The 16,353-nt window shown below is 34.3% G+C and overlaps 1 protein-coding gene across 2 annotated transcripts in view; it reads right to left on the bottom strand.

Annotated features, from left to right (window-relative positions):
* The window catches only part of LOC136409200 (uncharacterized), a 69,771-nt gene that overhangs the window by 12,277 nt on the left and 41,141 nt on the right, over window positions 1-16,353 (bottom strand). For both annotated transcript variants that reach the window (XM_066390563.1, XM_066390564.1), the window contains one exon: window positions 4,189-4,282. In XM_066390563.1, the coding sequence (XP_066246660.1) occupies window positions 4,189-4,282 (94 nt within the window). The remainder of the gene's footprint in view (window positions 1-4,188; window positions 4,283-16,353) is intronic.

Genomic DNA, 16,353 nt, shown 5'->3' with positions numbered 1-16,353 from the left:
ATCAGGCAAGGTAAACCAGGATGTTACTGATTGTAAGCAACAATAGGTCATTTCGTTTGTTATTGAGCAGTCATAAAACTGCTATATGCGGCTGTTTTGGATGAAATTTCCCGTTAAAAGTCCGTGACGTTCAGATTTGTTTATGTGGAGAAAATCAACACACTTTGCAAATGTAAATTTACGGCGTACAGGAAGTTCCTAAAGGAGTAAAAAGAAACCTGGAGATAAAGTAAATGCGTCGAGACTCGATTTTAAGAAAATTATAGGCTTTTTGCCTTTTGAGACGTTGAAACTCTAGTTTTCCTTTTGCTGCGTCCTGTAGATTATTATTTTTATTGCGCTGTTTGTTAGGACTAAATCGCTTATAAATATTTCCATAGCAATGTACGATAGTTTTTGAGTAATTTGAACTTGCAAGGGTTTTTTAATGAAATTTTAGATGTGGCTATCTCTAAGTCCAGAAAACTCGTCCCACAGAACGCCCACCAGTATCTTATTGAGTATATTGAATCTGCATATTAATCGCAGGGAATACTTCCTCAGTGCAGTTTCCTGTATATATCTTCATCAATTTTCCAGTAATTTTAGACTGCATGAGGTCGTGTTTTGTCAATTTTGTAAAAGTTATATTTATGTTAACTTTTAGAACGTCGAAACTCGACATTTTCATCTAAAAAATAAAAAACGTTCACACTCCAGGGGAGTTAGAGGCGTCTCTCGAAAGTGGTAATAAATTGAAACTACGCAGTTTAGTCTTGTTTTCAGTTTCCAAACATTTTTAAAAAACTCTACGAATTGACTGCCATGGACAACACTGAAATTCAAATTTTGACATAAAAATGTTGAAAAATTCCTAAATTCATACCCCCACCCCCCCCCTTTATTATTTCATATTTTGAATCTACCATCCATAAGGACTAAATCACAAAAGGATATCCCTTGACTCATCTCACAATCCATTTTTGAGTAATCCAAGCTAAATTACGAAAATGTTTTCAAAGTTTTTAAAGGGAAATTCAAACTAGTTCTCCTTCAGCCTGTGAAAGTCCAAATTTTTTCATTAGATATTATCCGCATTATTTAATATTTTCAACCCATTAATCTTCCTTGCTCATATCTTATCTTTATTGCCGTTCGAGTAATTTGAGCGTTAAGAAATGCAAATCTTCTTATCTGTGCAAACTACTCTCTCGTATATGTATAGCACCCTGTATATCATGCGATATTTTAAATTTACAGTCAATTAATCACTCTAAAACCTTTTATTAACATCCATAACCTCATATTTGTTTAAACAAGTAGTCGTAAGTTTCGGAGCAAGATTCCTTATCATCTAATCATTCGATCAATACAAGGAATCAGTTTAAGGAAACGAGCACATGATGGGCTTACCACTGTCTTACACCCTGATTCACAGGTCATCACTATCACAAGACGATCCCACATCACTAAGTGGTACTTACAGGGCTTCGTTGGAGATGCATCGGAGGCATGAACTCCAAATGTGCCAGTATACGTAATTCTTGCAAAACTGGCACAGTTTGCATAGGTGATGATCACCATGAGGGATGAATTGGTACTTTTTGATTGCCATAATAATAATCGCAAAGGTGGAATTGTATAATAAAAGACAAAGCAGTACTGACTGGGATAGTTACTAAAATGCTATGAATAAGATTAAGTTTTACAATGTTATCTGAGATTTTCAACGTTGTTTATAGAGCATTGAAAAAAAACAAATATTTGTCCAGGAAAGTGAGGTTTGAAGGACTTTTAAGTCCTGAAACCTGGATAAAGAAGTTTTCTACACTGCGATATATCTAAGGTGCAAATTTCATTGTTAAACAAGATCAATTTTAGCTCTTTTGTTATGGAAATATGGGCAGATTCTCGTGATTTTCTTGAATAACGTTAAACACATAAATAAAACTTTACCTGAGCTTAATACAAATCATCCGACACTTCATTACAATGATACATCAGCAAGTACTTTTAATAATATTCCTCACGAGTTAATGTTTTATGGGCAATTTTACAGACATTGTTGGATATAAAAACTAATTTGCTACATTGAAATAATGAGGCGAATTCTCATTATTTCTATAATGCCACTTCATTAAAATGCCATTTAGATTTTTTTTGTGAAATCTGGAAATTTTTTCTACAAAATGACAGGTTGCATGTGATGTCCGGGGCGTGCTCTCATTGGTGGCAATTCGACAAAACACTGTTGCAGCGTTGCAAAACTTCTCAAGGGAGCGAAAACAAGTGTGGATCTCGCTAATAATAATTGTGGTAAATTGAAGATAAATGATCGCATATTTGGGCTAATTGCTCACTAACAGCTTAATTAGCGCTGCAATTAGTATTTCCCTGAAACGCAGATATTTCAAGTGGCTGCGGATTTTGCTTGACCAATCTGGTTTTCGTTAGTCGCAGTTAATCAAAATAAAACCATGAAATCTATGGAATTATGTCAGTTTTAGTTTTTATTTTCAGAGAAAATCCTTTCTGTTTTTCAGAACGGACTCGATTAGTTTTAAGTAATCCCCATCACTGAGAAAACAATGAAGCTTTCAAAAAAGCATCACTCAGTGGATTCTAGCGGTTCAATCAAATCCCCTTTTACTTTCCTGTATATTTATAGATCTGTTTTCCAAGTTTTGCACTCCCTGTAAATATCCGTGAAAGCGGTGAAAGTCATTTTTACATGATATATCATTTTGTTTAGTAATCTTTTGGGTTGTTTAGATGGTCTGCAAAGCAGATCAAACTTATGAATGGTTTTGTAATTATGTGAAGGAAAAACTAGTTGGTTTACGATTATTGTCGTGCTCTGATAGGTACCTTATTTATGGTTGTCTAAGAGCAGTACCCACCTTTTATGTAAGTGCAATGGTTGCGGATGTAACGCACACGCCTTGTTTTAAAGTGGGTGTAAACTATTGTAAAGTATGGGCGATAATATGGGTCATTTTCAGGACATTTTCAAGGCTCAAATTATACACACTGAATGTATGATTTGGTCATTACACTCATCATCTATCTGGAACTTTTATTTGGTACTTCAAATATCAAGTACATTTTTTTATTTTTAAAGATTTTTGCAACGTTGTAAATTTCCTCCTGGTTATTTGAGACTGTAATACTCGAATGATTTTTGCATATTACATTGCTGGAACATTTCAGAATAATGATTAAAATTCTCAACATTCCCTGTTGAGTATCAGAGGCGTACTAAAATCATCAAAACTGTGATAAACTCAAGTAGCAATTCATTGTTTAAAGGGATTTTTGTAATATTTACAACTTTCTCCCCACCGTTTAAGACTATGTTTGCTACTGAAGTTTGTATATTTCATTTCTTGAATGTTGGAATCTAAAGTAATATTAAAAAAGTAAAATTTTCGTCATAACAGACTGATTATCAGGGCCGTATTGAAAGGGTCAAGCCAATTTTAAAATCGAGTATGTGGACATTTTTTATTGTGACAGATTTTCGGAATAAAAAAATCTTTCCGGTCACTTGAAAAAAGTACGCCAATGAACATTTTACATTTAATTTTATGAACGTTGTCGAGCAAAAACTGCAATTGTGAACCTCCTTAAAAGGGGCCAAGACGATCATAAAATCAGTTCCCATGTAGTGAAAATTGCAAGTATTTTTTCTAGTTCTATCACCAACCTTAACCAGCGTTCAAGAAAAACATTTTCAGCATTCAGACAATTACTTAAACTAATTACTCACATGAACCGAAACGCTCTTGACATTTACTTAATCGCACTTGCCCGAAACACACTCTTCTAATTGTGGATGGAGCCATTTGCATAAAGTCAATTATTGCTAATTTTCATTAGAGCTTTAAGAGTTTTAGCATTATAGCTCTAAATCCAAATTTCTTATAAAAATTCCATAATTGGCTGCTCAAAATGACTCCTTTAACTAACCACATCGGCCCTCTTCGAAGTTTTTGAAATATCACACATTTTCTCATGAGAACATTTTCGATATATCATAGTGGCAAATATTTAGATTTACGATAACTCCTCGACTTATTAAAACCCATTTAGCGCACATGGGTTTCACGTGATATGGGATATGATGACTGTAATAATTACTTAAAGTAGAAGTTCATCAACTTCCAGTTCTTTGAAATAAAAATGACGGTTTCTAGTAGTTTTGCTTACCTAATGGTGACTGCCAGAAGAATGATGATGACGGCAACCAAAAGCATAGCCACACATACTCCACTGATCATGTACAAGCTCTCGTTAGGGGCATCTGCAACCAAATGGTTTAATATTAAACTAAATTATGTTCAATAAAGAGTCGCAGCTAGAGGTCAGAAATGGTCATTATATTTCGTATTGCCGTTCTCGAATTACAATGACTTCTTGTAATAGCAATTTTTCCAGGTCGGCCAAATAAAATCAATTGGCAAAATCCTATCACCCACCCCGATTCGTTGACCTCCACCCCCACAGATCTTTGCTGTAATTGAGGGAAGGAACGATAAGAAAGGGGGAGATTTGTAATTCTGTGAAGGGCAATACTCATATAAAATAGTTAAATTTTTTCTAAGTTAAGTCTTTTGAACAGTTAATTATCTATTTTTTCCGTTATCCATTTTAGTGCGAAAAATCTGCTTTTGAACTAATCACTTAATTCTCAGAATAAACTTCAAATCAACGAACTTAACACTATAAAGATAGATGCAATAATTATGACTTAATGCCTCAGTCCAGCCCTGTGTACATCGAGCACCCTGAAACCCATTTCGACGGTATTAAATCTCGTTAGTTCGATTCATTTAATAAAATAATCTTCAAACGAACGAGGCAGAAATCAGCAATATCAAGACAATAATGTTGCGCCTGTAGAAACATATTCTACCAGCGCCATCTACCGTGTTCTTTATTGCATGTCCATAAAATATTCGACTGTCAGCAGCAGGACTTGGTGCACAGAACCAACCTAGAGTCAAGAATAATCATAACGAAAATTGAAATTCGTTGATTTGAGATGAAGCAAACCGAGTAGATCTTTAGGGTGGTTACTTAAACACAGAACCAAATGCGACACGGCAGGTGGCGTTGACAGAATATTTTCCTGCAAGCTCAATATACTTGCCGTTAACATTGTGGATGGCTAGTGGGGGAAATACCCTGCCAGCATGAATATTTTCTTTGTATTAATATTAGCGGCCACTACAAAAATATTTCTATTTTCATACCAGTTCCACTTTCTGGCGGTTATATATAGTACATTGTCGAGTCTAAGAAAAAGAAAACAATCTATTAAATGAAAAGCAAACGAATTAATGGCGTGAAAAGAGGCTAAAATTTCTAGATGGAATGTTGCTGTTTATTAATATCTGTTGGGTGCACAAAATCTGTGTGACTTAATAGTTACAGAAAGAACTCTATTCGGTTAATGGCATCCCTGAATGTTTCTAAAGTGAAGTGTATGTTTTTGATAGTTTGAACGCCCCTATTGAGATCCAAATATTGAGCAACATATTATTGAAAAGTCGCAAAGTTTGTCAGAAACGCTAACGTTAACAAAAGGAGTTTTCGCATGAGTCAGGTTTTGTGTAAATAATGTACATTATGTAGATTATTTTGAATTGTAGTGATTTGATATTAATTTTAATATTTCTAATAGAATATACAAAGTGTTTAAGAAAAAATGTCTTGATTTAAATTTTCACCATGAAATTAGTATTTTTATGGGGAAATTTAGATTTTCAAACATAACACATTTTTTTAAAATTATGCTGGAATTTAAAAAATTTTAAACTGGAATTAAATTGCTTAATAACTGAAGGCTTCGTAGAAATAGCGAGAATTTATGGTTTTCCCGAAACTTATAGAGATAATATAATAATTCAATAATACAAGGCATCCCAAAAGTGATGGGGCTAAAAGCAACGGCAGATTCTTGTTATGAAGATATTAAAATCCAGCGCAAGTGTTGTGTCCCTAACGTGAATATTAATAAACATACAGGCTGTTAAAATTTAAATTTTATTTTGGAATTTATTTCGTATCTTCACCGTTTTTTGATCTATGGAATTGAAATTTTGATATACGAGGGTTTTCGGATGCGGCAAACAAGGTAGTGCTGTCGGCTTTACTATAGCTAATAGGAGGCACCACTTGAAACCTTGGCTGAACTTGAAGCCTTGACTAGTTAAAAGGGCTCTAATTTTTTTTCTACGGAGCTCCAGTAGTATTAATGAACAATATTATTCTGTTTAATATTTTAGATAAAAAAGGTATACCTATTAGGAGCATCAAAATTGAACTATTTTCGAGATATTTATCGTTTTAATAACGTTGATGTGTTCATAACGTAATAACAGTACGTGCGTTATGACTTTCAGTAAATTAGAATTTAGAAAAAAAATTGCTCAAAACCAACTTTAGTAGTTCACACAATACAAATAAGTCAGTATGCCTGAATAATTTAAAGATCAGTCTTATATTATAGGTAATTACTTCACCAGCTCTCGGCTCTATTCAAGAATACATATGTACATACGAACATTCATGAGGCATTAAGGTAGCAAATATCTCGAAAACGGGCAAGGTTTTGAGGCTACTAACAGTTATACTTTTTTTATTGAGAATGTTAAAGAAAATAATTTTTTTATTAATAGGGCTACTCGAGCTATGTAGAAAAAAATTAGAGCCCGTTTAACTAGCTAAGAAGGTTTCAAGTGGTGCCCCTATTAGGTACAGTACAACCGATAGCACTACCTTGTTTGCCACGTCCGAAAACCCCTGTATACCAAATTTCAGTCCCATAAATCAAAAGGCTATAAAGATATAAAATAAAATTTAATCTTTAACACCTTGTGTCTTTGTTATTATTAACTTTCGGAATACAACAATTGCGCAGGATCTTAATATTTTGATGGCAAAAACCTGCCGTTGCTCTTTGTCCCATTACCTTCGGGACACCCTATATATTAATTAAACATTCTTTAGATTTAGACGGATACAGCTAATTGAGATTCCAGATCAAATCAGTGAATTAATCCGAATTGAGTCAATGAATGATGGTTTGATGGGAATGATTGTTTTTGGTAACGTAATCTCATCGAATACCTGAATTTGGAAATTTGGGATTGAAAGCGATTTGTTGTCACGACGAGAAAGATAACATAACGTGCAATTCATGACGCACATTTTTGTTTTGCAGCAGTTTTTTGAGAAAAAAATCGATTCCGATCGTCCTTGCAGACGCGTTCAAAGTTAACGAACTGCTTTGCAAAACAAAAATAAATCAATTTTCGTATTCCCGAAAGTTTCCAAACGACTTTAATGTCGGAGTTAATCAATTCCGTACATCTGTGCAAACGTATAATAATTTATTATTAACCCACTTTGAATGCCTGAGCATTTCGCGTCTTGTTACATTGCGATTGTGTATTTTTTCACTTTCATAAGCAGACAAAAAGTCATGAAAATCTGGATTTAACCCGAAAATCCCGCTCTCGATGCTCTAGAATTATGCACATTTCGACCATATGGTCAAACTCTTGTTTCTAGCGGGCTTATTTATGCCTTTAACCCAAATTTGATTTAATTATAGTTTACAATTTGACACACGTATAAATATTCTGGTACTATTTTCGTGCATACCCATCGGGTCGTAGTCCACTGCAATCGCAGCTGAATGACGTCAATGTGACGTCAACAGTGATTTTTCTAGGTTGAGGGTGTGTTGCAAGAAAATGTGGACGAGTTAAAAGGCTTAGAAGTTTTAATTAATTTTGAGTGTTCTGAAGGGCTCGTAGTCACGGCTTCGCTACAAGCTCTATTTGTCGAGCTTCGTTTCCACGACTTCAAATTGGATCAGGAAGCTGCCAGCAACCAAAAACGATGTTTTTCAAATGAGTTTCTCGCGCTTTTTTTCGATTTTTGCCTGGGGTCACAGACCATGGCAAAAATACCCATAAAGCTAATTTGATGGCTTTAAACGGACCTCTTCGTTCGTTAAAGCCGCATAAAATTGATTGATACCGCACACATTGGCATTGAACTCATTGTTTTGATGGCTGACACCCTGCTATTTATACCCCTGGAAACAAGGATTGTTGCGGAAAAGGGGTTATCTTTCCAGAAATTTATTCAGCAAATATGTATCTCGCAAATAGAAACCGCGTATGTTTAGTAATTCTCTAATTACCGTGCTGTTGAACTAATCATGAATAGTATGGGTAAACCCCGGCCACATTTCATTTACCGTAATCTCCAAAACTATTTATTCAAGCCCCGTTTATTTGAAAATAAATTTGTTGTTAATTTAGGGCTCGTGTTGGTGTTGACACAATCCCCAGAAGAAAACCGGACGATTTTCGGCAATTGAATTGGAAAAATAAGCTTTTTATTTAGATAAAAATCAGAGTTATACAGATAAGAGTTAATTTGGTAGTCAAAATAAACCTTCAGACTAAGCAAAACACAGCTGTAAAGAAATTTGATTTTGCACCAATTGTGCGCCAGAGAAACTGTCTGGATTAGAACGGGAAAAACCTTTGAGTGTAGTCAAACGAAATGAAATCAATGAGATATAGCCATTATATCTTAATACAAATGGTGTTCTAGAACTGTAAATTTCAGGCTCTAATGAGCCACGGAAATAAAATCACCCACATCGAATTGGTGCGACTGGACTGCTTCCAACATGTCCAGAGTTTCTGGAAAATGTTCACAGATGTTGTTTTTTTCGCTGGCAGACTGAAAGGCAGATCTGATCTAACCTTTGAAAATATATCCCAGCCATATATTGATGTCATCAGCGTGTTAATTTTCCTATAATCAACTCACTGTTTGTATACAGATATCGGTTATAGGTACCTTGACGAGGCTTAAAATAAATCGCTCTAACCTTAAACATTCAATACTTCCTTGTTTAAAAATAAAATTGCCAATCTCATATGAGTTTTTTTGACTGCCAACCTTGGCAGTATATATCGCCTCGATTGCTCTTTTTCTGAACATTATCTTTAATCACAGGCCATTGTCGATAATCTTCACTAACTTCCATAGTTATAGAGTTCCATTTGAGGAAGGGTTTTTCAAGGCTCCAGTTAACTCCGATGATGGTCACATAAATACTTAAAAATAAATTTACATCGCGATTAAAACTGAAGGTGTGCACACCACGAAAACTCGAGGTGAGACAATCCAAACGAGAGCATAGTAGTGTGCCAAGCATTAATCCAATGCTTCCTGGTTGTCTTGAACAAGATCTGTTAATTATTAGCATTATCTAATAGTCAGCTGTTAGATCATCTCAAGGCTTGTAGGTTCGTAAAATGGATATACGTACATATAGAGTGGTCGCTCTCACAATGTTCACCGTTGGGATATCCGAAACGGTAAGAGTTACAGAGTCGGTGAAATTAGGAAAAAGTTGCGCATTTTAATGCTCATTGTAGAACCATTTAGATTTTGGATTTATCTGTCATGGTTCCTGAAATATTCGTAAATAACTGAAAAAATGCAAAAATCTACCAGGAAAACTATCCATCTGATTATAATGAAACATATGTTACTGACATTTCTTGTTATGACGCTTTACATGATATTGACAGACTTTTTTTGCGCTTTTAAGCCTTCTTTTGTGCCTTTGCACGTTGAAAATTCACTTTTTGTTTTTTACGCATTCTACGTCAGCCAAAACATTAATTGCATTATGATTGCAAAGAGGCCACCATTTTGAATGTTTTGGTAGTTTTAAATTTGTTTTGCAATAAATTAAAGAAAAGCAATTCAAAATTTTGCGTATTGAGTTACTTTTACAGAGAAAAATAGAAAAATGTAATTATCGAAGCATAGTGCAAAATTCCAATGTGGCGTTCATGAGAAAATGAAAAGTTGATTGTCACTGTGCAAAATCTTGAAGGCGCAGAAAAGGTTTGTCAATGTCATGTGAAGCACCATAACAAAAAACGTCAATAACCCAAATTTCATCCAAATCAGATGAGTACTTTTCCCAGTAGAATTTTTTTTAAACAGCATGTTTTCAGTTTTTTATCGATATTTCAGGGACCATAATAGATCATTCCAAAATAGAAATAGTTCATAATTCATAGCATCAAAATGTGCAACTTTTTTCTAAATTCACTGACCTTTTACCGTTTCGGATATTCCAATAATGAGCATCGTAAAAGTGACCACCCTATATAATATATTGCATATTAGAATACAATAGTTCTCTAATTGAGTTTGAAGATTTGTCCAAGGCTATGAATTAGTGCTAAACCCGTCTTATGTAATCGGTTATCTCATATCTTCAAGGAAAAATATTAAAGCTGGAAAACGCTATCAGATTTACTAAGAAATTCCCACAACTTTTTTTCAATAAAGCAGTTCGTTAAATGTTAATTTAGAAGTGATAAATGATGATACACTGTTTAATATACGAATTTGAATCATTCGCCAATTTCACATATTGGTCGAATTTATAACGAAAACTTTGACCATATTTACTAAAAAATTATTACAATTTTGCTAAAATCGAATATTTTATTAAATCTTAAACCTTTAGATCAAGGCTTGTCGCACTACTGTTTACTATCTGAGACATCCGTCAATTTCACAGATATTTTGGAGCAATTCTGATAAAAACATGGTTAAAATCCACTAAGAAATTTTCATAACTTTTGCCAAATTATAATGATTATAATATTGGCAATCAAGATCAAGGATTCGCACGTCATTATACTATTTATCATCTGAAGCATTCGACAATTTCACAAATTGCCCAGGGAAATTTTGATGGAAAGATGGTTTAAATGCATTAAGAAATTTCCCTAGCTCTTCTCAAAATATAATAATTTATTAGACCTACATTTGTAAGTAATTTTAATAATCTAAATCAAAGCTTGGCACGTCACTGTTTATCATTTGAAGCATTAACCAGTGTCATCAATATTTGGGGAAAGCTATAGCCGAAGCATGAATAATTGATGATTTAGATCAAGGCTTGGCACGCCACTTTTTGTTTTTTAAAGCATCCATCAATTTTATAGTTTATTTTGGACACTTATCGCAAACCCTTGGCCTAAATTTATAAAAAAATCCAGTTATTCCTTCCAAAATTCAACGGTCGTTTTAATATCAATTTAGTAGTGACAATAATTGATCCTCCTCAAAGCATTGTGAGCCACTCATTATCATATGAATCATTCGCTTATTTTTACAAATTATTGAAGATACTTACGGCAAATGTTGAGCTAAAATTAACGAAAAAAAATCCATTTAGTTTTAATCTAAATTTGGAAGTAGTAATAGTTGGTCCTCTAATCCCCTGCACGCTGCGCCTTTTCGCATTATCTCAAGCATTCGCCAATTTCATAGATTGGTCTGGATACTTAGGGCACGAGTTTAGCCAAAAATTCGAAAGTTATTACTCACTTTATCCGAAAGACGGTTGAGAAATCCGCAAAAAGCCAAAGTTGAACACTTAGCAACATCGAACGGTTAGATGATATCATTGACCCGAAAGGAATGTCATCAGTTTCGAAGGATTAGTACCAAGTGGTGCAATCTGGTCAATGATTTCTAATTGAAAGGATGATTTGCATGAATATCAACAATTCAATGTATTGTTGCCGCATGATTTGGCCGACACAGTTAGAAAGTTGAATGCATATTCGAGTGTGCAGGCACATTGCTGACTTGTTAGTGGGTTTGCGAGTCCATTGTAAATGGTACTAATTGCGTAACGGCTGATTAATAGGCCAGGGTAGTACCAGGTCAATTTCCGAAAGATTCAACGCCCATAAATCCCTGCCAACTTTGAAAGGTAAATCTCGATAACAAATTTTCGTATACAAATTATTCACAACCTAGTTTGAAAGGTTAAGAAAATGATGGATAGACTTGCGAGCGGTCTGGATAACTTCCACAAAAATATGAAAGTTTACATTTTCCTGAAATTGTTTGTATGAACACACCGTAGATAATTAACTTTCCTGCAAAGATAATAAACAGGTTTAAAACCTTGGCAGCAAAAATCCACTTTGTCCCTTAAGTCTAGACATTTCAGGGTGCAAAAAAGAAGCAGATGTGGTCTCTATTATGTATATAAAAGTGTTGTGAATAGACATTTCCGGTGCCATAATAATAATACTAATATGTTATCAAGCTCATCCAACAAACAGGGATTTATTGCAAAAATAGGACGAGCACATGTGTCAAGATATGAAAACCCATGTGAATACGTTGTTTGCCCTCGAGTATCTTTATGATGAAAATTCCGGCTAAATCCAGATTAAGGGAGCAAAGCCGTTCCGGACAAAGATCCAGGTATTAGGAGTTAATAGCAAATTTATATTGGAAAGATAAGATTCTACTGCGCAGAAAAGTTATTACTTCGGCGAATAGGCACTTGCGAGTGAGCCCATTGAGTCATACTGTGTGTATAAGATAGAAAGTAAAGTACCTGATGTGCGTCAAAAGGCAACATGTTACAGATGTGGAAATACTGCCGAATAACTCAATTTCTAGACTAATATGTGTAACATAGTTGAGACATGTGGGTTCGTTTTACAGTTGTTGATAAGGATTAGGTTCCTTCTATTTCGTCTGGGTCACAGTCAGATAAGTTTAATAAAACAATAACCTTGCACGCCCATGGGATTTATTTGTAAAGCGCTTAATTACAGTTTAAGTAGAGACAAAAAAGTGCCATCAACAGGGACGTGGTGGGGCATGATCTTGCGGGAAGCAATAATTTAATTTAAAGATTCATTTCTCGCAAAACTTAAAAAATCATTATCTCTCAGGAAAAAACGTTGCTCGGCAATAGCTTCTTCCCTACAATTAGTAGTGAGGGTTCTGTCGATGCTCACATTTGTGGAAATGACTGTGTTAAAACAAAAACGTGCCGAAGCAAGCTTCAAGGATACAATAACAAAACTTCATATATCCTTTTATAACAAAATTAAAAAATTCCTTACTTCTACGAAAAATCTTGCACGCCAATGGATTAGTCGCTACAGTTACTAGGGAACATTCTGTAGCAAGGTTCGAGGTACAACAATTAGAAAATTGTACGTGTTACTTTATGACAAAATTTTAAAAACCATTACGCTTGAAAGAAATCTTTCATGGCAACAGTTTAACCGCTAGAATTAGTAGGTGCTGAAAATTTTATAAATGCCTCAAAATTTTAAACCAGCCTGTATTTAAATCAGGGGCGTACTGAGGCAGGATTCAGTGACAACGACTAAAATTCCAGACTTAATTCCTATGCAATTTTTGAAAAATTCTTATTTTCAAAATACCCTGGACATCAATGGGTTACTTAATTCTGTAGATCCGTAGAGGTGCCAGTATTGGGAGCCTAACTGTGATTAAAATTAAAAAACTCATTACTCCTAAGGAAAACCGTGCGCGCCAATTTAGCTGCGGTTCAGTTATTAAAATTAGTAGTGAAGACTCTCTAAATCGTAAAGAATTATGGCCCGATCAAAATTCGAAATTGAAATATTCGTGAAAACTCACGAAAATTTATGAGACTTCACGAAAAAATTGCACCTCAATGAGATAGTTGCGAAAAAAATGAAAAAAAAAATTTTTTAGAAAAACCTTTAATCTAATTACAAAAACAAGACATCTACGCTAATAGAGAGTGTCCTAGAACATGAAGCTGTCATAAGCGTGCTTGACCAAGAGCCACAGACATACTTGAACAATATTACTGAGCTATTTACTGATATACCAGTAGTGGCACATGTTTTTCCTCTGGGTTATAAAAAAATGTAATTTTTATGAAAGACTAAGGTTTCAAGCCCACGATTTTTAACTTAAAAAAGGTATCTACACCAATTAAGTATCTTTCAAGATGTAAAACATTCATACACGTTGGAGTTGGTAGAAAACTGGTTACTAATGTTCCAGGGACGGCACATAATTTAATTTCCTAAAATTCTCGGTGCTTAAATACAGATAAACACACATAATTTTGAGACGTACTTGAAAAATAATAGTGAACTGTTTACTAATATACCAGTGGCGGCAACATCTTTCATTTCCTGCCAGTTGTCAAAGTAGTTATTTTCGAATATTAAGATTTTAAAGTTTAATAATTTGTGAAAAAACATCTACACCATGGAAGTTTCTGCCAGAATATAAAACAACCACAGACGTAGTTGTAGAAAATATCACTTCAAAACTTACTAATATTCCAATAGGTTGTTTTCCTCGCGTACATAAAAAACAAAAATTTGTATAAGGAATACTGAGTTTTTAAAAATTTAAAAATTTTTAATTTAAGGAAGTCGATGTCTGCGCCAATGGGATTTATAAAGCAGTAACTGGCGTAAATGTTAAAAAATATAGCGAGCTGTTTACTAACATTCCAGTGGCAGCAAACATGTTTATTTGCTCTCAGTTCTCAAAAAAACGAATTTTCTTGGAATACCGAACTATCAACCATTTAATTTCTATTTGAAGAAAAGATAACATCTGCGCCAATGGAACATATCTTTTATGGAGTGTAAGGCAACCGTAAGCGCACTTCAATGGATTTAGACAAAATGATCCAGACACGTGCTTTTCACACAAATTGCTTCTCAACCAGATTTTTTTCCTGAAACCATACAAAAACTGTAATTGTCTGAATAATTATTGGTAATTGGTCTATGACCGGAAAACAATACATTTCCTCATATGTACATGGAAATACACAGATTTGAACCCAACACCATTCCAAATTTAGCATATAAATCACGAGAGAGCAACGTGATAGCATTGGCGGCTTGGCTAAGGAATATAGTTTGGAGGTCACCGTACCCCAAGTCTGGTATGCGCGGCGGTTTCATCAGGGTTCTTAACCTACAAATGCCCTCTTTTCGCCCGATTCTTGATTTATACGTCTAGTTTTTGAAGGTTCCAGATATGGAGTAAATTTTAAAAAAGCATTAGAAAGGCAAATTATTAGTTGCAAATTAATATAATGGTCCCAAATATGAATCCCTGAAAATAGAAATAAAAAGGTAAGTTCAAGGGTTGTAATAAGTTTTCTAAGGGGAAAAGTTTGGGGTTCTATAAAAGCAAACTCCATGACTTCCAGTGAATGAGAACTATTCGGCCGTTATGAGGCGTTTGAACCCATTTCGAACAAGGAACCTTTCAAGTTTCGGAGAATAATTTGGAGCTAATTGGGGACTGACTCAGCAAATTATTGCCGTAGATCAAGATTCAAGGATGTCTAAGTTTTGGGTTTTTTTGCTTCTAAATCAGTCTTCTATCAGAAGAGCGAGATGCGCAATAAATATTATTTGCAGCTATATTGATTCTCATGAGGAACTTATAATAGAATGTGTAGTGTGAAGTCACAAAGTATTTTTATATTTTTATGTATTTTTATCACTGGAAGATTGTAAATTGCGTAATTATTGATTTATTTCAGTTATTGCTGTCTGGCGCTTGGTGTGTTAACGGGATTAAATTCTCAATAAATTATGGTTTTGGTGTCTGCTATCAGTCCCCTAAATAATTATTTTCACTTGTTTAACGAGCCGATAATGCAAATACATGTCACAAAATCTATTTAGTTGTTCAGGATTTCTCAGAAGCGGGAGAAAAGTTTAAGTCGTTAACTGATCATAAAGATAGAATAGCAGTATTTTAGCTAAGAAAGAATTGCTTCTAACCTGGGCTTCATGAAAGCTTCATAGCTGGTATCGTTTTCGAAATGTTTAATTAAAAAGTGAATCGTGAAGCTTTTAAATGAATTTTTCTATGAAGATGTGATTCGAAGAAACGTAGAGTCTACAGAGTTACAGAACTACGGATACCGAGATAGAGAGTCCCTCTACTGAGATGGACTCAGGCTATCTCCCTTCTGTGTTAAACCGAGCATATTAAAACAAACTCTAATAAATGAAAATATAAGATTTATGGTAAAGAATCAACAAGAGAAATGACTAAGAATTAAGTAAAAAAAAAATCTAAATTTAATTCCATTCCGTTTGTTTTGTAACACAAGTCTCTAAACTGAATCTAAGTTCTAGTTGATTCCCACTAGTTCGTTAGTCATCAAATGCTCCTACAAAAGCACTTTATTATTAACTTGGCTTTATTAATAACATTTTATCGTCCTATCAGGGACCTTTTAATATAATTAGCTAAATATAATTAGTAGAGGAGTGTGCTTTGTTTACAGCCAGAATTTGCGTGCACACATATAGTAGGTGTGCAATTTGCTAATAAAATGATGAGTAATTAGGTGTCTTCTACTTGCTCGTATACATTGTATCCCAAATTGATTTTACATGTATAGAGATCTTGGTTAATATAAGAGATAGAGAGTTGGCTAAACGGGGA

Source organism: Euwallacea similis, chromosome 5 (assembly GCF_039881205.1).
Source record: "Euwallacea similis isolate ESF13 chromosome 5, ESF131.1, whole genome shotgun sequence".
In the NCBI taxonomy this organism is placed as follows: domain Eukaryota; kingdom Metazoa; phylum Arthropoda; class Insecta; order Coleoptera; family Curculionidae; genus Euwallacea; species Euwallacea similis.
The sequence above is the reverse complement of the archived record's forward strand: the minus strand, read 5'-3'. Positions and strand labels throughout refer to the sequence as shown.